Raw genomic sequence first — 23,658 nt, forward strand, 5'->3', positions numbered from 1 at the left:
CACATACACACAGATTTATTCCTAAAACTTAACATATATATATAGACGGGTATAAATGTAAAATAAAAGCTATTATTAATTATATTTCATTGCTTCATCGCTTGTTTGTTGTTGTAACTGTCGCTCAGACTCCAGACCAGCAAGCGGCGCTGCTGTAATCTGCACAGCTGCTTAAACATTCATTTGAAAGGAGGAAACTACAAGCCTCGGGAAGCCATTGAGTTCCCGGTAGAATTGTGTTCGCGTTAATAGATTGAAGATAAGCTGCATTTTTACCTGAACATGTCGAAAAGACACCGTCTGGATCTGGGTGAGGACTATTCCTCGAGCAAGAAGAGGTCTGAAGGGTAGGTGAAGCTCCGGAGCGCTCACGTGCTCACGATATTCAGCACGAGCTAACTGTTAGCTAATGTTAGTTATCTTTGGCTAACAGCCACCATGGACACAATAAGACGAAGAAATGAAGACTCTGTTGTCAGGGGGAATTTTCATGTTTCATCAACGACGCATTAGTTTAACGGATAATGATCTAAAAACAGGAGTAGCGACTAATTAAACTATATAATCAAAATAAGCTGGCTGAGGACGATTATTGCGTTAGCTGACAAACGGAGCATCTACGTAAGGCACGTGTGTGTGTGTGACATCTAAGATTTATTTTGTTTACGTCAAAATGTAACATTTAAAGATCTTCCTACGCACCTTGTTCTTTCTGTTTCCATAAATAGCCTCGATGTTTAAGTGTTAGCAGGACAACACTCTTTATTATTTATTAGTGTAAACTGAAGCCACTTCGCTCACTGACTGTTTCATGAATTCATGTTTATTATGAGACTATCATCAGACTTTGAAGCTGCAGATCAGGGTTCAGACTCCTGTGTGGGTGTTTTTGATTGTTTAAATAAGTTTGTTAAAAGCTCTCAGTATTATTTTCATTTAGTACTTCGTTGTTTTTGTTTGTTTTTTTTTACTCCAAAATGTCAACTTCTGTTTTAAAAGCTGTGCTCACATTCAAGTCAAACTCTGTTTATGTACACAAGGCAACACGGCAAGTTTCACATTAATTTAAAAAAAAAATTTATTCAGTTTAATTTTTGCATATAGAGAAATGAGTTATATACAATTCAGACATACAAACACACAGGTTGATGCCCTGTCTCTGTAAGACATGATTCTCCATGAATGTGTGTTTTCAGTTGTACATCAAAAACATGCTGACTGCTTAACTCTGAGTTTTGTTATTTTCATTTTCCTCTTGAACAGATCAGCAACAGTTCATCAAATATGTTAAACCCACATTTAGTGGATAACCTGCACAGTATTTTGCACTTTAGCATGACTAATTATACAGTAATCTTTAGTTTTGTGATGTGAATGCTTGCAAAAAGTAAATTTTCCTATTTGTGCTATGTACCCCACATGTTGTGAACATGGCCATAGGATTAACTTTTTTATTGTCCTATTCTGATCCTGCCTGTTTCTGTTTTTGTTAGGAGAGACAGGGACCGTGACAGAGACCGTGAGGACCGCTCCAGGGACAAGGACCGAGACAGAGACCGGGACAGGGACCGAGACCGTGATAGAGATTCAAAGCCTCCTAGTGTGGCATCCAACAGCACGCCGGTTGTGCCATGCTTGGCACCTATAAAGCAGATGGCCATGCACCAGCAGATAAACCCGTTCACCAACCTGCCACATACACCCCGCTACTACGAGATCCTGAAGAAGAGGTTACAGCTCCCAGTGTGGGAGTACAAGGAAAGCTTCAGCGATATTATTACAAGGAACCAGAGCTTTGTCCTTGTAGGAGAGACCGGTTCTGGAAAAACAACTCAGGTCTGACATGCATGAAGTGATCATGTCTCTTTTTAGCTGAATCATTCATCTTGTGGAAGCCTTGTGTAGGTAATGCTGTGTCCTCAAATATTTCTGCAATCTTTGCTTCCACTTTCCAGATCCCACAGTGGTGTGTGGACATGGTGAGGGGCTTGCCTGGTCCGAAGAGAGCGGTGGCCTGTACTCAGCCCAGGAGAGTTGCTGCCATGAGCGTGGCTCAAAGAGTGGCAGACGAAATGGATGTGATGCTCGGCCAGGAAGTGGGTTACTCCATTCGGTTTGAGGACTGCAGCTCTGCCAAGACTATACTCAAGTAAGTGATCTGAAGGTTTGCTGATACCTCCGCACTCCTTTTCATTGGCACAGAGTAATCTGTCCGATTGCTTCACCCAGTAATTCCAGTCCAATAAAGCGTGTCTGTGCTGTCTTCAGGTACATGACCGATGGTATGTTGCTAAGAGAGGCTATGAACGACCCGCTGCTGGAGCGATACGGAGTCATCATTCTCGATGAGGCCCACGAGAGAACTCTGGCCACAGATATCCTGATGGGGGTCCTTAAGGAGGTGGTGCGTCAAAGGGCAGATCTAAAGGTAAATGGATTTTTTATTTGATGCTGGCTCTTTGTATATTTCAAAATTTGCAGGACAAAGATTGCAGAAAGACAAGCTTTTCCCGCCAAAAGCCGGCCACACTGTTAGACAGTTCAAATGAATCATAAATTATACAAATTAGGTAACATCATGAGCCAAACATTTTTTTTTTCTCTCCACAGGTGATCGTCATGAGTGCCACGCTAGACGCTGGAAAGTTTCAGGTGTACTTTGACAACTGTCCCCTCCTGACTATTCCTGGCCGCACGCACCCTGTCGAGATTTTTTACACTCCCGAACCAGAGCGCGACTACCTAGAGGCAGCAATCCGCACCGTCATCCAGATTCACATGTGTGAGGAAGACGAAGGCGACTGTCTTCTGTTCCTCACGGGTCAAGAGGTAACGCTGTCGCTCACTCGAAAAGTTCAGTGACACTCACTTCAACATGTACAGAGTGAAATATCTGACTCGTCCTCCAGGAAATCGACGAGGCCTGCAAACGGATCAAGCGTGAGGTGGACGACCTGGGACCTGAAGTTGGAGACATTAAAATCATTCCTCTGTATTCCACATTACCGCCGCAACAGCAGCAAAGGATCTTTGAGCCGCCTCCCCCAAGAAAGCCCAACGGTGCTATCGGAAGAAAGGTACCTTTTAAGATATTTAAAGTAGGGATGCCCCGATACAAGTTTCTCACTTCTCATACAATGTCGATATCGCAGCCTTGAGTATTGGCCGATACCGATATCGATCCGATACCAGCAGGAATCATTCATACTTTTACTACTTATTGTGTCGTGTGGAATGTTGGAAAAGGCTGATCAAGTGATGTTACTCAAACAGAACAATAGTCAGCAACAGTCGGTATGAGAAAAACTCACCCATTTATTATGAACCAACTGGTTACAAAAATATTAACCTTCAATGTCCTATCTACAATTGAATAGGAAAAATAAATTAGAAGACCCTGAAAAATAACCTAAATAAATCCAAATGATAAAAGTTTTTTTAATTGTCTGCCTAATGGAGCACATATATTGGAGATTTTAGGTTCAATCCGATTTAAAATCCGATATTTATTTTCTGGCTAATAACGGACCGATATCAATATCAGATCGGGACATCCCCTAATTTAGAGCACGCATCTCAGAAGATGACTTTGTTGGTTGTAATCCAGTCTGTGGTTTTATCCTCAGGTTGTGGTTTCGACGAACATCGCTGAGACCTCTCTGACTATTGACGGTGTAGTGTTTGTCATCGATCCTGGATTTGCGAAGCAAAAGGTGAGCGAACCTGACGCATTAACGGCTGTGCCAACATCCACTTTGACGTGTTCATGTAAACCTCAATGAAATCTGTGTGCAGGTCTACAATCCTCGTATCAGGGTGGAGTCCCTGCTGGTCACAGCCATCAGTAAAGCTTCTGCCCAGCAGAGGGCAGGACGAGCCGGCAGAACACGGCCAGGAAAGTGTTTCCGCCTCTACACAGAGAAAGCCTATAAAACAGAGATGCAGGTGATTGTCTTCTTCACTTTGAGGGAGTTTGAAATGCACTCAAGCAGAACCACAGTTGATGTTTGCCAGTTCTTGCCATAAATACATATATCGTTTGCACATTCATAATAACACCTTCAATCTCTGCAGGATAACACGTACCCTGAGATCCTTCGATCCAACTTAGGGTCTGTTGTGCTGCAGCTGAAGAAGCTGGGTATCGATGACCTCGTGCACTTTGACTTCATGGATCCACCAGGTGCGTTACGCTGCTCGGTTGGATTCAACAGAAATGCGCGCGTATGTGACACATTTAGGCGTTCTTCTCTGACATGTTTTGTCTCCTCCTCTGCAGCTCCCGAGACACTGATGAGGGCCCTCGAGCTGCTCAACTACCTGGCCGCTCTGAACGATGACGGAGACCTGACGGAGCTGGGCTCCATGATGGCCGAGTTTCCTCTGGACCCCCAGCTGGCAAAGATGGTCATTGCCAGCTGCGAGTTTAACTGCTCAAATGAGATCCTTTCCATTACTGCCATGCTGTCAGGTAATGCCCAGGACTGGGCTGACCTCTTCCTTGCCTTCTGTAGGCCAAGTCTCTTGAGGTTAAACACCCGACTATGGACAGTGTCCCATCTAGAGTTTAGTTTGTGCACAGCGTTTTGGATACTTGAACTAGTGGGACAACATCATAAATCGCTGCTGCCTCCATGTGAACTTACGAACCATCCTTTTGTTTTGGATGCCTACAGCTCAAGGCACTTAAATGCAAACGTTATTTGATTTAGATTTCAAGTCAAGACAATGTTTGATCAACTGTTAAAGAGTGATTGAGTATTTCCTCACCTAAGCAAGTGGATAGGGCAGGCACCACTATGATAGTGTCCTATCCATCAGTGTTATCATGACTCTCTTTTCGTTAAACTAATGTGTTGTGAATATTGATTGTACATCTTTTTATAGTGCAGCTATGAATTATTAAAAATGATCTGCTCACTTCAAATCAGAAGCATTAGCTTTCCAAACTGAAACGTTTGTCTCGTCTTTCTGGTGTCGTTAACACTTTGTAGTTGTGTGAAAACTCTTGTTTTACAGATGTGGTTAAATCCCCTTCGCTACGAGCTAATAGCCATAACAGTTGGGAAAGACCATGAGAAAAGACTGCAGCCCCCCCCCCCCCTCCCCCCTTTGATAGAGCTTGTGGTCCTGCCCTGTCCCAGCGCAGTGTCCAGTGCCCTAGCATCTTAGGCTGTGCTCCATTTTTCTGTGAATGTTTGACTCATCCCTATGGGCGGCTTTGTTGGGGCCCATACCAACCTTGTTTAGTCCCACAGTGTTTTGTCCGGCCCACGGAGGCTAAGAAGGCAGCAGACGAGTCCAAGATGAGGTTTGCTCACATCGACGGGGACCACTTGACGCTGCTCAACGTCTACCACGCCTTCAAACAGAGTAAGCCTGAGAACGTGTGCCGGATTCTTTCTACGTCAGTAGTTTCAAACGTTATCCTTCACGTTTGTCCAACTTGCATTTTCTCCTGTTTTGTCAACTCAGTATACTTCTGTTGTCTCTGGAAAGAGAACTTTCATACTGATACGTCGAGTTTTCAAGTGTCTTCCCTGAAAAGCTGTTAAAAGTAAAGTTGAATTCAGACCTGGAAATCTAAAAGGATAAAAAACAAGGAGATGGGTTGACAGTTTGGTTGATCATAATATGATCTGTATTCATAGTGCCTGACAGAAGACCGATAAAAAGTTAGCGCTATGGGATGGATAAGGTGAATATAGCAATTTTGCACCATTACAACTATAGAAAGAGTAAAATAAATAAAAGAATAGAAAAAAATAAATAAAAAATTCAAAGATGAACTGTAGATAATTGTTGTGTGGACATCACAGCTGTGATTTCGAGCTACATGAGATGATAGACGGTACTGAACAAACAGAACTGACTCCTTCTCTCAATCTGTCCAAACACTGTTTACACGTCATACACGTTTTGATATCTGGGAACATTAAAACACAAACAATCAATGCAGACATGTTTTTTAGAGGCCAACGAGACAGAATATTGAGCAGTAAGGCTTTCATTAAGAAAAAACAAGCGTCAAAGGGTTTTCATATCTTTTTTTTTTTTTTTTTTTTTAACCACGTTTGAATGTTTGTGTTACTTCTTACAGACCATGAGTCTAACCAGTGGTGCTACGACAACTTTGTCAACTACCGCTCACTGATGTCTGCTGACAACGTGCGGCAGCAGCTCTCCAGGATCATGGACCGCTTTAACCTGCCGCGCCGGAGCACAGAGTTCACCAGCAGAGATTATTACATCAACATCCGCCGAGCGCTCTGCACCGGCTTCTTCATGCAGGTAGACGCATACGGAAGAGAAACAATGGGCTGATATGTTCTTTATTATTGTCATCTTGGTTTCTATGCCTTGTATTCATCCATTTGTTATGAATCCTGCAGGTGGCTCATTTGGAGCGCACAGGTCATTACCTCACAGTCAAAGACAACCAAGTGGTCCAACTGCACCCATCTACAGTCCTGGACCACAAACCCGAGTGGGTGCTCTACAACGAATTTGTCCTGACCACCAAAAACTACATCCGCACTTGCACAGACATCAAACCAGAGTGGTATGTATCCAGAGATGAAACGTTTAAGAAGCTGAGGTCCAAAGGGGATGAATAACTGAATTGATCTTTGACTTAAACAAATCTCCTGACATGCTCCTCTTCTGCTTTCTCTCCTCTCCAGGCTGGTGAAGATCGCGCCCCAGTACTATGAAATGAGTAACTTCCCACAGTGTGAAGCTAAACGACAGCTGGAGCGCATCGTTGCCAAACTAGAAAGCAAGGAGTATACTCAGTACTGAACAATAGCCAACAAGTGTCCTGGCAGACAGCTGCGTACTATAGTTTTAGATCTCTCTGTATTATTGTATGTTCACGTTTCAAAAAAATTGGGTTTTTGATTTTTTTATATTTTGTTTGCTCTTTTTTTTTTCTTTCTTTTTTTCCCCCCATCAATGTTGATTGTGTAATGAAATGTCAGCAAGTGATATTAGACCTGGCTATGAAGATTTTCAAAAGGAATATCAGAAACATGTCATTTAGATGTGATTGACTTTCCTTTAGGGGATTGCTGAGTAATTAAAAAAATGTGCTTGCTCTGTTTCTTTAATAAAGGAGCTTTGACTTAACTTGTGTGTAAATGATAAGTCAATCTTGTCATTGTAAGTGTTTAGGTTGTAGTTTCAACTCAAAGAAAAGTACTGTTAGTCTCAGTATACTCAGTAACTTCATGAACGATAGTCCTTTAAAACTACACTTCTACACAGTACTATATATGGAGTGTAGGCTGTGATAAAGACTTGGTGTAACAGTCTGTCTGTGTATCAGAAAGGATCACAGTTTCTTAAAAATATTCACTTTTAAGAGATCAATGCTACTGTTAAGTGTTCATCAAATAATCACACTGACCTAAATGTCCTTTTAAAGCAACTATTTTAATTACAGTACATGAGAACATCACCATACATTATGCATCAACTGAACCACAATAAAAGTTGATCTATAAGCATTGGACTGTGAGCACTACCAATGCTGTTCAATGTCCTCGATTGTCTCCGGCAGACACTTGTTACGGGTCTCTGACAGTGTTCTTGCCACCATTCCTCCCAGTAGAGCTATAAGACACAGGACGACCTGAGGCAGGTCTCTCCACACCTCGTCCAGTAAGAGGATCAGAGGAGCCACAGCTACACCCAGACGACCCATGAACGAGTTCCAGCCCATCCCATTCTGCCTACAAAACAAGGACACACATTTCACCACTTTACAGCTTTGTGTGAGGATTCCTCTGTTTTCCTGAAGCGTTTACAAGACTTTATCACTCAGCAGCTTCTGGTAAAAAAACAACAAAAAAAACAAAACGAAGAGCTGACTTTTTTTCTACGCTTTAATAGTTTTTATACCATTATGAATTAACAGCTGGGGATTGGATCATTGTGAAATAAGCAATATGGGAAAAACATTTGACATCTTTATATTAACTGCTTGGTATGAATTTTATTATTCCATTGGGCATAAATGAAAGAGGAAGAAAAGATAGTTACCTGACTACAGTAGGATAGAGCTCTGAACTGTAGAGAACTACAGTGCCAAACGATGCTGAAGAAAACCCTTTTCCAATGACAGCAACCACTGTCCTGACCACAGACATATCTGAAAACAGGACAGGATTCTTTTCACTCATGCATTTGATCATCATGAAAAAAACTTCAGTGTATTGTGCTTGTTAACTGTAATCTATGATTAGAAATTCATTCTTCAAAAACAACCAGCACATAGCCTTAGAAAGCTTGAGCGTCTGTGGTCATTCATGTTTCTTTACCTTTAGGTACTAAAATGTTGATGCCAAGACAGACAGCAGCCAGAAAAAGAGATCCCACCTCAGTCCTCCGCCGGCCTATCTTATCCAGTAAATAATAAACTGATACTTTGGCCGGTAGTTCAACTAAAGCATAAGTGAACTGAGTCAGGTAGATGTTGAGCCCAAAGCCTGTGATGTTGAAGCTGATGCCGTAAAAAGAAAGGGCCACACAAAACCTATAAAAAGAGCAAAATGAAACATCACCCAGTACAAACTGTTTAGATACAATCAGAATCAGAATATGGAACTTGAAAAGTTGTGACAAATAAATAAGCAATATTTGAATGGCTTTGTGAATACTGACCACAGAGTACCAGTGCTGAAGGCTAGTCTCCTCATTTTAGGTGTTCGTATCAGATCCAGGTAGGAGTAGGTCCGGTCTCTTTTTTCAGTCACTACGATGGTGGAAAGAGTCTGAAAAATAGAAAGCAGCAAAGTTCTTTTCACCATCTGATAAATGTTACGATTATTAAAAAGATTTTCTTTAAAAAAATTAAACTTATGATAAAATGGAAATATGTTGATTTCACTGAAATATCTTGATGGATTATTTAACTGAAAAACTCCTGCATACCTCAGCTGTCAGTGTGTCTGTTGAATCCTCTCGTCGGTTCATCTGGGCACATTCTTTCAAATACACCTGAGCCTGCTCCAGTTTCCCATTGGCTATAAGCCACCTTGCTGATTCTGGCATCCACCTGATATTCATCAAAAAGACATCATTAACAATTGATCATTTTATTTTAACCAACATTAATAAAAATGTGGTGAACAGTGAAAATAACCCATGTATCAAACTCCCACAGGACACGTCATAAAAAGGCACAAGATCGATAGCCCAGACAGCTGCTAAATGTTTCAACAGCCTTTACTTATAGAATAAAAAATAATCACAAGGTTGTATCTATGTTGTTTTAGTGACGAAAGTCAGTGATAACCTTCTTTTTTAAAAAAAACAACCCAATTACCTACATTACCCACAATGCTTCCCAAACACACCAGATCAATCAGATCTTCTAGTATGTTAATCCACAAGGCCCTTGTGTACTTTTTAGGTTGCTAGTTTCGAGCTGGTGAGGATCAGGCTACAGACAAACTCACTCCTTTTTTTTTTTATCCTGAAGTAGACCTGAGTGACTTCCCTTGTGTAATTTATATAACTTGTGCATGTGACTTACTTACAACTCACACCCCCGAGTAAAAAAAATAAATAAAATCTTTAATTTCACCTCGGTACAAGCCTGTGTAATGCTACATGGTACTCAGATATTTTGCGGTTATATAAAACATGATGAAGGATTAAAGGATGAGAGGTTTTAGGTCATACCTCCAGGTGATGATACCCAGGACCAGAGGTGAGGTGACGCTAACAATCAGCCATCTCCAGTCATTCACAAAGTAAGCGATCGCTGCAAATACTGTGTTCCCAAATGTCCAGGATAAGCTGTCGATTACTCCCACCAGTTTCCTGTGCTCAATGTCCACCCACTCTACACCTGCAAATAACACATCTGATCACTTTGCAAGGGTGAAACCCTCAGAATACTTTTCATACAACTGTATTTAAGCCTGCATTTGGTGGTGATGGTGTTAACTTGATATAGAAAGTGAGTAAGTTACTGAGGACTGCCGAAACTATGACGATGCCAGTGATGCAAAACCCGGTGAAGAACCTCAGCACCACAAACATCACGTAGGATGTCGAAAAAGCACTCGCAATGGCGAAGAGCATCCCAGTCACATAGGAAACCAGCAGCATGATCCTCCGCCCATATCTAAAGCCAGACAGTATCACATGTTATTATAAAGTTTAAAACACCAGATAATCAAAGCTATAAAGTAGTTTCAAACCTATACCTGTCACTGAGACTTCCAAACGACATGGCTCCAAACATCACTCCAACAAAGAAGATGGTAGCAGTCGCTTTGTTTTTACCTCTCCTATGACACACCAGGTCCCACTTTTACACACAGAAAAGGAGAGAGGGTGAGCTTAATTGTAAAAGGTGCTTGTGTTCATATGAATTTTCTGATTTTTCAATGAATGGAAAAGCTGCTCACCTCTGAGGTCAGAGTAGACTTAAAAGTAGTGTTATCATACACCCATCCATTCTGGCACAACACTTTGGGTACTGCAGTGATGTTGGAAGAGTTGAACAGCAGATGATACTGCGGTTCTGCAAACATCTGACAGGAGTTTGGAGTCCCATCCTCCTGCACGGGAATACTCACGACAAGCTTGTCCGCCGGGGATAAACTCCTAAAAGTGTCTTCCTCCTCCAGAGAGCTGATATCACAGTGGTGGGAGGGAACAGCAGCGATGAAGTTGTTGAGCATGAAGTGACATGGAAGAGTGAAACGGCCAATGAAGCTGATCACAATGATCATTATCTGAAACCTTCCAAATCCATTGATATCTGCAAGAATGTTCTCAAACTTCATTGTAGTGTCTCACTGCGAGCACAGCACTTTTGTTTGAATTGAGATTGAATTCCTGATACGTATAATGGGTGCACTTAAAAGAAGAAGAAGGTACACCACATTCTCAGACCTCGACAACCTCACCTTTGGCGTCTTCTCGCTGCTAAATTTCAGTTACAATGGGTGAATTTTTAACTTAACTTCACCACTAAAATAACATCCATCTGTGTGAATGGAAAGCAAATGACTTTGGGGGATAATAATTAAAACAGCATAAGCACTGAGTGGGAAAATGAGGAATGATTTTTATCATATTTCATTGAGCGAGTATCTTCTTTATTGCATTTGGATATTACACAGAAATAGAGCCATGAGTCGTCTGAGAGTGCACAACACCATGTATTTGTTAACTAATTATTTTGTTACAATTTTCCCATGCTTTTTTGTTATGTAAGATTGATTTCTCAAGTTCAACACCGACATTCATGGGAATATTCTTCTTTCCATAAAACACAATTTAACTGTCTATAGATTAATGGTTATTTTTATTTCAGGTAAAATTCTGTTTAAATTCTTTGTCTGTTTCAAGTTTCAATGGTTTCTGTTGTAAAACATTTACTTGGTTGAAGGAGATCATGGGATCAGTCACACTTGGTGAAGTGACCATGAATCAGGAGAAATTATCATAAATGAAACCCTCAGACCAATCAGCATTTCTAACATTTAGAAATTTGTGCCGAATAAAATCTAAAGTATGATTGGACATATAAATAGAAATTCTTGGTGTAATCAGCAAGCATGTAAATTATTTTGCAAATATTCAATTTTGACCAGACCCTCATAGCCCTTGTTTAAGAATAGGCAAAATATCAAATTGCCCCTTCTGAAATATTTAACAATGTCCGAATGGAATAAAACATGTTCAGCATTAAAAAAAAAAAAAAAGGTTTTGTTGACAGCATTTTTTCTTAGAAATGCAATCATTGGAGCACCAATAATCCTTTTTTCCTCTGGTGTATAATCTGTCATCTTTTAAATTTGATTTGCACACGTTTATTTTAACTTAGTTTGAGTGAAGTTGCTGTTCGAGATGTAACAGTGTAGCCAAACACAATGTTATTCTTCACAAGAAAGGAAAATATCAATTGATCATTTACCATGAGAGGCGATTTTTCAAAAGTACACATAAACCAGTTCAAACAAGTGCTCCAGGCTGTTCCAACCTTTGGTCTATTGTTTGTCAGGTTAGATATCACTAAAACAGAACATTTTAAATAATCCGAAAGAGCCCATCAACGCACGAGTCTCCAAAGTTTTCTCAGTGATTTCCGGAATTCCTTTAATAATATTGTAGTGATTGAGGAATGACTGAACATGTTTCCTTTGTGTGTTACTCCAGACTCATACACAATGCTAGATTTTAATAATACAATATAAAACTGATCCTTGGCTTAATGCTCATCACAGGCCACAACTGGTGTTCAGTTTCAGTATCACAGGCAAATAAAGGGTCTCATGCTCCAACAATACTATAAATACATGTATGTTTCAACAAGTAACCAAAAGAGATCACTAACTCAGCTGACCTGATCTCCTCTGTCAGATTGTTCCAGAGCTACAAAGACAACATGTTCAAAACAAACACAGCATATACAGTGTTTAAGTCTGTGGGGTGTAGTGAAGCAGTAACATCAGAACAGCTTCTGAAATGTTTCCCAATGGAAGTCATCTTGACCAGATCAGCTTTTCTTCGCAGCAGTTTCATAAAGGCAACCTGATATAAATTTGATTGGGAGAGAGAAGTTAAAAAAAGAAAGCTGAGCAGTTCCAGTGGGTCCTCTGACTTCTTTCAATAATTTATTAGGTCCAATATGCCGGGGGGCTAGTTAAGGGTCCTACAGTAGGAACAGTGTTCATAGGATTCTTAAGAAATAAGCTTAAGAAATCAAGCATATTCAAAGGGAGGCAAGAGAAGTCTGCTTTTGTTGTGGAGAACATTTTATTGACCCGTACATGATCAGTCAGGTGGCATTATGTTCATATTTGTCTTCACCTGCAGCTCTCCTCTTGAAATAATGGAACATTTACAGTGGAGCTTTCTCTTCAGATGAGGAGATTGATCTTCTTCTGAAATACAAAAGACATTATTAAATCATTACATTTTGTACCTCAATACTCAATCAAAAATGTGTTGCCAATACCTTGTCTGTTCTACATCCTCAATAGTTTCTGGTAGACGGATGTTGTTTGTCTCAGGGAGACAAGAGGCTGACAGTCCTCCAACAAAAGCCACCAAGGTGAAAATAGTATTTGGTAAATGGCCCCACACTTCTTCAAGAACCATGATGAGAGGGGAAATAGACACGCCAAAACGAGCGATGAAGGAGCAAAAACCCAGTCCATTTTGCCTGAGTAATAAAATACACAAGAGCTTTTGCATATAGGGACAACTGACTCCAGAATACTATAACTTTATGCATCTCGGAGGAAACTGGTCGATATAGATCTTCTACATGTGCAAAATAAAATCTTTAAATAATTGTCTGACCTCATTACAGTTGGATAAAGCTCTGTTGTGTACAGAAACACAGTTGTAAATGCTGCCTCTGCACACATCTTGCCCAACGCTCCCACAGCTGTCCTGATTGACCCCTTATCTGAGAAGAGAAACATCTGGAATTACATTAATCCCTTTTTATATTTAATTTGTATTCATTACATAAAATTAAATGGTATACTCATTGCAGGTGGATAGAAGCTCACACATGCACTGATCACCTGGTGGGATAAACATGCTGCAGAGGATAAAGATTCCGGTCATAAAGAGTGTTCCAGCCTGATTCAACCGACGGCCAATCTTGTTTAGGGTTAAAAAGATGAACAGCTTCGCTGGAACTTCAGAGACACCGTAGATGAACTGTGTGAGGTAAAGGTTCACTCCGAACCCGCCTACATTAAAGCTTATTCCATAATATGTACAAGTCACTCCAAACCTATGAAAGAGAGTCACAGATGTTTTAAAAGTTACACATTAACCTTCAATAAAGATTTAAAGCTTTAAAGTTAAATAAAGCAGGAGTCTTAAAGTTAAAATAAATGGTTAAAGGTTAAAGTGCTTCCCTAAATAGACTAAATAGACAGACAGACAGACAGACAGACAGACAGACAGACAGACAGACAGACAGACAGACAGACAGACAGACAGACAGACAGACAGACAGACAGACAGACAGACAGATAGACAGATAGATAGATAGATAGATAGATAGATAGATAGATAGATAGATAGATAGATAGATAGATAGATAGATGGATAGATGGATAGATGGATAGATAGATGGATAGATAGATGGATATATAGATGGATATATAGATACGTTATTGATCCCAAGGTAAATTCAAGTTTATTACTAAAGTTGAATAACTAATGTATTCAAAGCTAACAGTGTGTGTCGCTAAATTATGAAATAAGAAGTAATCACAAAAAAGCTGGAGAGAGGCCCTAGTGCGTCATAATTATTGAATAATTATTACTAATAACAATGTAACAATGTAATTCATTTAGCTTGTCGACATTAACCTTACTTTAGCTTATTTTTATAGTGTTGGGTACTTTAAACAACATGATTTAACCTTTAATTCCCCCATAATGCATTTCAGTTTATAATCCTAACGTTCAAAGATGGGACCAAAATGTAAATACCACACGATGCCAGTGAGGAGAGCCACTCTCCTCATCTTGGGGGTCCTGAAGAGATCCAAATAGGAATATTTTCTCTTCTCATTTTCTACAAGTATTACTTTGGAAAGAACCTGGTGAGTGAGAGGGGAAGGTTGTTCAGATTTGTTGAATCAATGCTAGATATGGTAACATTAGTGTAGTCTAATACAACTGTTCATATTATATCTTAAAAAAAAGTTATGCACAATTGTAAAACCTCAAGAGTTCAACTTGTTCTCACTCGAGGCCCTCAAATATCAACTCCTTGCCACAGCAACGGACACAAAAAACACAGCACATTTACCAACTGGACTCGAATAATCTTGATCTTGCTCAGTCCACCAGTTAATTTAGAGCTGAAGGAGCCTTATGGGGGAGGTGAAACATCTTCTAGATCTTCAATTATGCTGTCGTCCTCTCTCACATTCGGTCAACATTTATTTGTCCTTTTTCTAGTTAAACTGCTTGGTTAAGTTTAGTCGTGAAGTGGGTCACATAAAACTATATTATTTTCCCTCTATTTTAGGAGAAACTTGCACCTGGTCTTCTTCGCAGAAGTACTGCATTGTTTCATCCTATCATCATCCTCAACCTCCACCCCAAGCAGACTTTATCTGTCTTTCTACTATATAACCTGACTTCTTTACAGAACTTAACCGACTAATCTAATCTGCCGACTGATGTATCAGCCAAAACTAGCATAACGATAAACTATCTGTATCGGCCTATTTTATCTCTGATATGCGCTGATATCACTAGATTCATTCATCAGTACAATAGCATTTCATTTAAGATTCATTGTATTACACTAGCAGTTCTCTTTCTAGCTCTCACCAGCAGAGTGTGCTATGGGTTACAACTGTGATGCACGAACATGCAGAGTTACTTTCCAGTTAAGTGACCATCTTGTCTTAATTTTATGTCTCGTCCACGTGTTTGAAAACTGAACTTGAGGGAACAACCCAATACATGCCTATATTTATATCTATCTACCTAGAAGCTACTTCTAAAAAAAGATATCAACGGATCTTTAGGTATTTTCTCTCTCCCTAATTGCTATCAACCCCAGAAATCCCACATTGGCCAGGGCCTACTTCCTCAAAACTGGACAACCTGAACAGATGAACTGAGGTTCTTGTAGAGCCTAATGTAGATGCCTAAAGGATCCTTGAGGGACAGCTTGAGACACTAAACGCATTAAATGGTGAGGGAAAGCGTAGTTAAGTGTTATATGTCATCCTCTCTTTGGTATACATATAGCATGAATAAAAACAGCCATTTTTAGATGTTATCAAATGTGTTACCTCAGGCTTTAATTCAGCCACAAACTGGTCTCTGCCATTCATTTGTGCACATTTCTTCAGGTAAAAATGAGCTCGCTGGACCTTTCCGTTACTGATCAACCACCTAGCAGATTCGGGGAGCCACCTGCAACAAAGATAATAAATATAAACTCAAGAATCACACCTCATCCTCGAATGACATACTTAATGAGAGCTCAATAATGCATGCTTCCCTACCACCAGGTAACTATTGCCAGAAAAAGTGGAGAGGTGACTGTGACTGTCAGGTATCTCCATTCCTTCACAAAGTAAGCAAGAACAGGCAGCACAGCAGTGCCAAAACTCCAGTCGAGGCTCATCAAAACACCCACTGCAGTGCGATGCTTGATGTCAACCCATTCAATACCTGGAAAGAGCAATCATAACATTTCAGATCTATTAAGACAAGCTTTTTTCCCCATTATTTTTTTAAAGAGTCAAATACCCTGACATAAAACTCACAAAGGACAATGGAGATGATACTTATTCCGGATAGTCCTACTCCAGTGCAGAACCTCATGACGGCATACATGGCAAAATTTTGTGAGAAAGCACTGGCAAATCCAAAAAAGGTGGTTGCAATATAAGAAACAAGGAGCATGGTTTTCCTGCCAAACCTGTGAGAGACACATTTTTAGAAAAGGTATTCTAACCACGACATGTGTGATAAATGAGCCTGGATATGGGGGGAGAACTGTATGTGGCTGTCATCTCTGGATTGGGGTTAAAACAGGGTCCAAGTTAGGCTTAAACGTTGTTTTTATTTGAACTTGTGCAGCACTCTTCAGTGTGTTGTGCTGGTTTGATATTAACTGTATCACTTTGAATTGTGTAACTATAATATCTGTGGTGGCAAACATACAATGCAGATGTGCCACATCAGGTTGGCTAATTTTCTGCATCATTGATAAGTGTGGCATCTTTTGGACCTACTCTTGACTCTTTGTAGGTGATGCTCATAAAGTTTGGAAGTAGCATAGCACAACGAAGCCAGCTTGTATGGTGCATTATATTACATTGTTTATCATTTTGGCTTCATGAGCAACACTGCTGTTTTCTGTTTTATCTTTTATTCTACTTCAATGTCTACTGTTGGGACCCAAAGCACAGAGATACATTGTTTGTATTTGTTTACCTACTTCGCAATCAACCCCAGAAGTGATTTCGAAAAAAAATAGTTGAGCACCTGTCACTAAGATATCCAAACATTGCTGCTCCAAGCATCACCCCCATGAAGAAGATAGTGGCCGTGGCTCTGTTCACTCTTCTGCTATCACAAACCAGATCCCACTGTTTGCAAAACACAGACAACACACACAAGAGACTTTCTTTTGCTTAATTTGGGAATGATGCAATTTTGATTTTACAATATATATATACAATGAAAAGAAATAAGTCTCACATCTGTAGCCAGAGTAGACTTGAAAGTTGAGTTGTCGTATACCCATCCATTCCTGCATGGCACTGTGGGTAGTTCAGTGATGTTGGTGGAGTTGAGCAGCAGGTGATACTGCGGCTCTGTAAACATCTGACAGGAGCTTTGCGTGCCATCCTCCTGCACTGGAATACTCACGATGAATCGCTCTGCCTGGGATAAATTCCTGAAAATATCTCCATCATCCAGAGAGCTGATGTCACAGTGGTGAGGAGGAATCGCTGCAATGAAATTATTCAGCAGAAAGTGAAAAGGCAAAGTCACTCGAGGAATCACCAGCAACAGGATCGTCCTCATTTGGAATTTCCCAAAGCCGTCCACCTCTGCCAGCATATTTTCAAACTTCATCTTGTTTGATGCAACACTTCCAATAAGGAGTGATTTCGAGAGGATAACAAGGTACAACTCTAAGAGCAGTATGTAGGTTTGAAAGGAACTCACAAGCCTCTTGCACACTCTTGACTATTGACTGTTGGTCAATGGTCAGCTAAAGTGATGAGTGAATATGTAAAGAAATGTTCTGAGTTAACAAAGCAAATTAATATTTAGTGAATACTGAGGGGAGGATTATTGTCTTAAGGTTAAAACAGTATGCTTGCAGAGGTAAATTGATTTGAATTCTAAAAAACAACTGAATGATAAATCATGATGTCGCCCACAGCTCTGAAATATCTCAAGACCGATTTGAAAAATATCAGTACATCCGTTTCACACTTCAGGACATAAACCTCTTTTTTTAAAAGATTTTTTTAATCATCTTGGCCATTCATATTCACATTGATACATCAGGGGCTTGGATGGCTGGGCTTTCTCACTCCATGCCTGATTGTTTGTGGTTCACAAGGCGGAGTCAGAGGGCAGAACAAACACCTAGCTCCGGGCAGAAAGGATGGACTTTTGTCTTAATTGTTCTTTTAGACTGACTAGGGATACATATTAGTGTTAGTAAAACATTGTTAAGTGAACTTTGTGTAATATGTGACATTTAGTGTATTTCATATTGATAGACTTCTTTATGAGAATCTTCAGTTAATCGCTTCTGTGCCAACTCTGGCAGAAGATTAATAACTCCAGTGCTGAGAGGAACCAATCTCTACCAAAAGATCTACTACGTCAGCAACATTAGTCAGTTATTAAAAATAAATAATCATTGTTGTTTTTTTCTCCCACTTTATTGCCAAATGAAACAAAAACATATACAGAAACACTTCTCTTGGTTTTCTTCTGCTGACTTCTTGGTGAGTAACACAGGAAACCTTTGAGCATCTTAAATGCTGACAGTCTGTTCAGTTATTTGAAGATTTAAATAATGTTTTCATTTCGAACTCCTTTACAATTGATGAAAGTTGGTTCATTGCAAAACAAACTGCCATGGTTAATGCATTACATTTTAATGATTCTCGCTCCTCCTGGTTGATTCCACCCTGAAATAAGAAAAAAAACTGAAGTTAATCATTTCATCTTACAACAATTACAGACTTCAGGAAAGACACTAATAACGTTTTATGATGCTAAGAATTTGAAGAAAACGTGGAAATTTCCTTCTCTACCTTGGTTTCTCAATGTCCTCAATGTGCTGTGGCAGCTGGACGTGTAATGTCTCAGGCAGGAGATAAGCCACTAAACCAGAGCCCACTGCCACCGCACAGTATAGGGCTGAGGGGAGGAGGTGCCACACGTCCTCCAGGAGCATGATGAGAGGGGAAATGGAGACGCCCAGCCGTGCTATAAATGAAGTGTAGCCTAAAGCGTTCTGTCTGCAGGATCAAAGTTCTCAGGTTAATGTACAGTTGTAAAACATGAGGTAACAGCAAAAAGAACATCATTGTGGTCAACTATGCTATTTGATGTGGACGAACCGTACGACTGTTGGAAAGAGTTCAGTTGTGTAGAGGAAGACAACTGTGAAGGAGGCTTCTGACATTGCTTTTCCAATGACTCCAATAACAGTACGAGCAACCCATTGACCTGAGGAAGGATTTATTTTATTTTTTTTAAATCTTTGAAGACATATTTCAGATATGATGACAAAAAAAGCTTCTGTAGAACCAAATAAATTGAAGTGATAAAAACACAAAAATAACCTTTTGGAACAAACATGTTGATGAAGAGAGAGAGACCGGTCAACAGCAGGGCTGACATCTCACCAGACCTTCTGCCAACTCTCTCCAGGTAGAAATACAGACCAATCTTCATCGGCATTTCAATCGATGCAAATATAAACTGTGTGAGGTATGGGTTCACTCCAAAATCAGCTATATTCAGACTTATTCCATAATATGTAAATGCAACTCCATACCTAGAAAATGGAAAAGCATAGACACTTTGACACTTTCACATTCTGAGGTTCATAGTTTTAGACTTGGATTTAAAAACATACAGCTAGGATCACAATTATCACAATTTCACATGATCAAAACCTCCAACAAGTTAAGTTTATTGAACTCTGGATTCAATTCAGCATTAAAACTCTTTCCATATAATTGTATATAATGCTTCCTGACAGTTCCTTGAAAAAACTGATAGCACTCGGGTAAAGAGCTAATAGCCTACAATAATTAGCTTGGCTTTGAAAGAAATACCGGAAACAACTTAGCTCTGTCTCAAGTTCAAAATCCACCCAGCAGCACCTCTGAGGCTTACTTACCTACTTAATACTTAACTATATATCCAAACACAAACTATTTGAGTTATGGTTTTGTATTATTTGTAGCTCTGTAACTCTATGCTTGGGTTATGACTTCCTGGCATCAGCTCTGTAGGCCCACTTCACAGATATGAGGTTACCTTTCATTTTAAGTCTCAGAAAAAAGGCCTTCACGTTTTTTTCCCCCCCTAACATGTTGAAGTATTCCTTTTGGTCAAGTCATGAAATCAAACACTGACCATACAATCCCTGAGCAAATAGAAATCTTCCTCATGTTTGGGGTTTTAAAAAGATCCACAAAGGTGTACTTCTTATTCACAGTTTCAGCTTGTGCAGATTCCAGCAATGCCTGAATGAAAGCAAGCAGAACAACATGTTCGTTAACATCGAAAAAAAATGTATAAAGTTATATCAGTGGAACACACAGAACAATGTGTACCATTGGTGTGACACTGCCAATGCTCTTTGTTCTCTTGTTCATCTCAGCACATTTCATGATGTACTCATAAGCATGATCTGCTTTACCATTGGCTAGGAGCCATCTTGCAGACTCTGGAAGCCACCTAAAGGCAAAAACAGGATGATTTCAGAGTCTGACTAACTTCTGATGCTGCCATCAGAGTCAAGGATGAGGATTTCTAACCTCCAGGCAATGATGGACACTATCAGGGGTGAGGTTACTGCCAGGATGAGCATCCTCCATTCAGTCACAAAGTATGCTATTCCCGTCAGGATCCAGTTTCCAAGAGTCCAATCCAGGCTTATGATTATACCAGAAAAGGTCCGATGTTTAATGTCGAACCACTCAACATCTGTCAAAATAGAAATATGTACGGAAGATGAGATCAAGAGCGGCTTAACAATTTATGTCTTAAAATCATCATATCAGAGCTTAACACTGTTTTAGCCTACTTACTTAAAACAATAGAGATGATACTTATTCCTGCGAGAGACATCCCCGTGAAAAATCTCATGATGACAAACATTATATATGATGTGGAGAATGCACTCAGGACTGCAAACACCATGGATAACAAGTAAGAGACCAACAGCAGTGGCCGTCGCCCAAACCTGGACATAAAAATGTTTCAAAACAACAATTTGGGATCAAAAACATTGAGACATATGTCACTTAAAATGTATTTTTTTTTAGATAACAGGAGTTATCTTCGAGCACTTTTCATGCAGGTCCTGATACTCTTTATACAATTATCTATGTATTGGACATTAAAACTACATTTAGCACATAGATGCTCTTCAAATCTGCCTTTTAGTGCATTTTCTTTTACATTTCTTACATTTTCTGTTTTTTACTTTAAAATGATTTTGGTTTGCATAACCTTCTGCACACTGTTTCTCTTTTCATCAGGAAACTACGGAGCCCCTGAAGTCCCCAAAAAATTATACATAGAATCATTGGCACAATTAATTATGTTGTGCACACAAGTATGTTGGGATCTCAGGTGTTCTGTAGAAACCTACCATAAACAATCAATGGTGTATAATACACATTACCTAACATCTCTTACAATATATTACTGTACTTTTTTTCTCAATTTAATCCTGCCGCTTGTCAACAGGCAAAGCAGACTATGGCTTTGGGCCCAAGGCCAGTAATGGTGAACGCTGTGTGAGGGCCCTGTGTAAATGTTTGCCTCTGACCTGAACATAATGCTTAATCAAAACCTAAAGTTTGGACCATCAAGGGCCTGAGACAATGATTAAAGTAGGAGTTGCATGGCATCCTTGTCATTTAACTTCAAGGGTAAACCTAGCTTAAAAAACAAATGGAAGATACTTTCGTAATAATGCAACTCAACAGTATCTTTAAACAGTGATAGATTATCTCCATAGTCTTAAACCCCAGCAAAAAAAGCAAACACAATTTAAGATCTAAAAACCATGACTTTATTACCCTTATTATTTCATACTTGGTACAGCTCTCCCACAATTACAGAAGATACATTTTAAATAAATTAAAGATAAACTCTATTTTTATTTATCGAATAATAATCTTACCTGTCACTGAGAATCCCAAATATCGGCGCTCCTACCATCAAACCAATAAAGAAAAGAGTGGCTGTTGCCTTGTTCATCCCCTTTCTACTGCACACCAGATCCCACTGCAAGGAAAGCATTGAAAACATTTGGAAAGTCGAATGACAAACTCTTAAAGGTTGAAATTTGGCTGATAAAAACCATGTGTGTGTGTATATATATATATATATATACACACACACACACACACACACACACACACACACACACATGCATACATACATACAGTGTATATATATACATATATAGTATATATATCCACAGTATATATAATCTAAATATATATATTTTTTCCCTCATTTTGCTCAAACTTCAAGCCAAATCGCATTTGTAGAGTTTGATAACAAAAAAGAGTTGTTATTATAAGGTCAAATAAAGTAATGTAATTCTGTAATATTAATTCTTTGAAATTGGCTGAAGACACTTACCTCTGTTACCAAAGTAGTTTTAAACGTGCTGTTGTCATACACCCATCCATTCTGACACTGGACTGTCAGTGTTTCTTTACTGCTGTTTAAGACGGACAGAAGTTGATACTGTGGCTTTAAAAACATCCGACAGGAGGTCGGTGTACCATCCTGCTCTGCTGGAATACCAACGGCCAGTTTCTGATCCTGTGTTAGATTGCCAAACCGGCCTCCGTCATCCAGAGCAGAGACGTTACAGTGATGAGAGGGAACAGCTGCCATGAAGTTGTTCAGGAGAAAGTGACATGGCAAAAGAATTCGAGAGAATAACTGAATTAAAACTAGTTGAGTTTGGAATTTACCAAAGCCATTAATTTCTGTAAGTAAGCTGTCAAATTTCATCTTGATGTGCTCCAAGATCTGACAGGAGGCAAAATGATACTACAGTGAAGAGGAAATATATCACAGAGATCAGACAAGACACATTCACCAGCAACATGTCAATCATTACAATCATCCACAAACGAGGGATTTATTTTATTAACCTCAATTACTCAGTTTGTCTGTAAAAAAGTATCATACACGTTTATCATTCAAACTGGAACAGGTAAGGTGGCAATTCGTCAGAGGTATGTGGTAACGTAACCTTTGGAACTTCTAAACCAGGAATCCCATCTTCTAAAAGCTGTGTTAAAACTCTACAAAAAAAAGCCTCATCAAGAGGAGACCCACCAACAAGCCCATATTCAATTAAGTGGAGACATTGTGGAAAGTAATACATAGTAATAGTAAATAAAAATGTGATGATTTGAAACCCCATTTTCCAAAGAGAAAGTCACACTTTAAATCGCTAGACCAGCCTTAGCCTGAAACCTCCTCCTAGAGTTTTCGTTTTTTCACAACATGCACTGTGCCCACTCTGGGCCTGTAGTGATGGCCACAATAGACGTATGTCTATTTTTAAGGTTTCTTCAGATTCTTTGAACATTTGAACCATATTGTGTACTGTAGACATAGAAATCTCTAGATTCTTTGCATTAATATGTTTATTTATTATGAGCTTAATAGTCACTGAAAATACATACTGTACTGTTGCATCAAATTCATGTGCAATGCATATAGGACTTCTAGCTATGGCTTATTTTCAGTCCTTGTCATGGTTATGCTTTAAGCAATTAACAAACATGATAAAACAATGTAAAATAGACGTACAAGCTAACAGTAAAGAAGCCATATGGGATCAGATTGATAAAGTTTAAGAATGAACAACAATAACTGATAACAACT

At 39.5% G+C, this 23,658-nt stretch overlaps 3 protein-coding genes across 5 annotated transcripts; 1 reads left to right on the forward strand and 2 right to left on the reverse strand.

The window, feature by feature from the left end:
* Nucleotides 1-154: 154 nt before the first annotated feature.
* LOC306817364 (ATP-dependent RNA helicase DHX15) lies at nt 155-7,128 on the forward strand. Of its 3 annotated transcripts, none has more exons than XM_079334175.1 (14): nt 155-347; nt 1,494-1,836; nt 1,956-2,149; nt 2,269-2,428; nt 2,611-2,829; nt 2,910-3,077; nt 3,627-3,713; nt 3,796-3,945; nt 4,075-4,183; nt 4,280-4,471; nt 5,251-5,373; nt 6,101-6,291; nt 6,393-6,562; nt 6,684-7,128. In XM_079334175.1, exons 1-14 carry the CDS (start codon nt 283-285, stop codon nt 6,799-6,801), a joined length of 2,289 nt encoding a protein of 762 aa, XP_079190301.1. In that variant the 5' UTR covers nt 155-282; the 3' UTR covers nt 6,802-7,128. The 3 variants fall into 3 exon arrangements, with proteins under 3 accessions (XP_079190301.1, XP_079190302.1, XP_079190303.1); XM_079334176.1 differs by lacking the exon at nt 155-347 and adding an exon at nt 405-626; XM_079334177.1 differs by lacking the exon at nt 155-347 and adding an exon at nt 405-621.
* Nucleotides 7,129-7,419: 291 nt separating this feature from the next.
* On the reverse strand, nt 7,420-17,607 carry LOC306819998 (solute carrier family 22 member 7-like; the record flags this gene model as incomplete). Its single annotated transcript, XM_079337624.1, has 18 exons — nt 7,420-7,733; nt 8,044-8,152; nt 8,322-8,536; nt 8,665-8,774; nt 8,935-9,058; nt 9,688-9,856; nt 9,981-10,135; nt 10,218-10,321; nt 10,422-10,758; nt 12,983-13,189; nt 13,330-13,438; nt 13,560-13,774; nt 14,485-14,594; nt 15,807-15,930; nt 16,023-16,191; nt 16,287-16,441; nt 17,011-17,114; nt 17,227-17,607. The coding sequence occupies 18 exons, from the start codon at nt 17,605-17,607 to the stop codon at nt 7,523-7,525; spliced, it is 3,108 nt and encodes a 1,035-aa protein (XP_079193750.1). The 3' UTR covers nt 7,420-7,522.
* Nucleotides 17,608-18,805: 1,198 nt separating this feature from the next.
* LOC306817425 (solute carrier family 22 member 7-like) lies at nt 18,806-22,773 on the reverse strand (the record flags this gene model as incomplete). Its single annotated transcript, XM_079334258.1, has 9 exons — nt 18,806-19,016; nt 19,119-19,227; nt 19,344-19,558; nt 20,146-20,255; nt 20,346-20,469; nt 20,550-20,718; nt 20,823-20,977; nt 21,926-22,029; nt 22,393-22,773. 9 exons carry the CDS (start codon nt 22,771-22,773, stop codon nt 18,806-18,808), a joined length of 1,578 nt encoding a protein of 525 aa, XP_079190384.1.
* Nucleotides 22,774-23,658: the final 885 nt, after the last annotated feature.

This window comes from Symphodus melops (assembly GCF_947650265.1).
Source record: "Symphodus melops genome assembly, chromosome: 2".
Classification (NCBI taxonomy): Eukaryota; Metazoa; Chordata; class Actinopteri; order Labriformes; family Labridae; genus Symphodus; species Symphodus melops.

What these genes read in the sequence shown, in the direction of transcription:
- LOC306817364 (XM_079334175.1), top strand. Translation starts at nt 283, where the DNA reads ATGTCGAAAAGACACCGTCTGGATCTGGGTGAGGACTATTCCTCGAGC. An exon ending in AGCAAGAAGAGGTCTGAAGG is followed by an intron (nt 348 to 1,493) that starts GTAGGTGAAGCT and finishes TGTTTTTGTTAG; the next exon opens with GAGAGACAGGGACCGTGACA. An exon ending in TCTGCCAAGACTATACTCAA is followed by an intron (nt 2,150 to 2,268) that starts GTAAGTGATCTG and finishes TGCTGTCTTCAG; the next exon opens with GTACATGACCGATGGTATGT.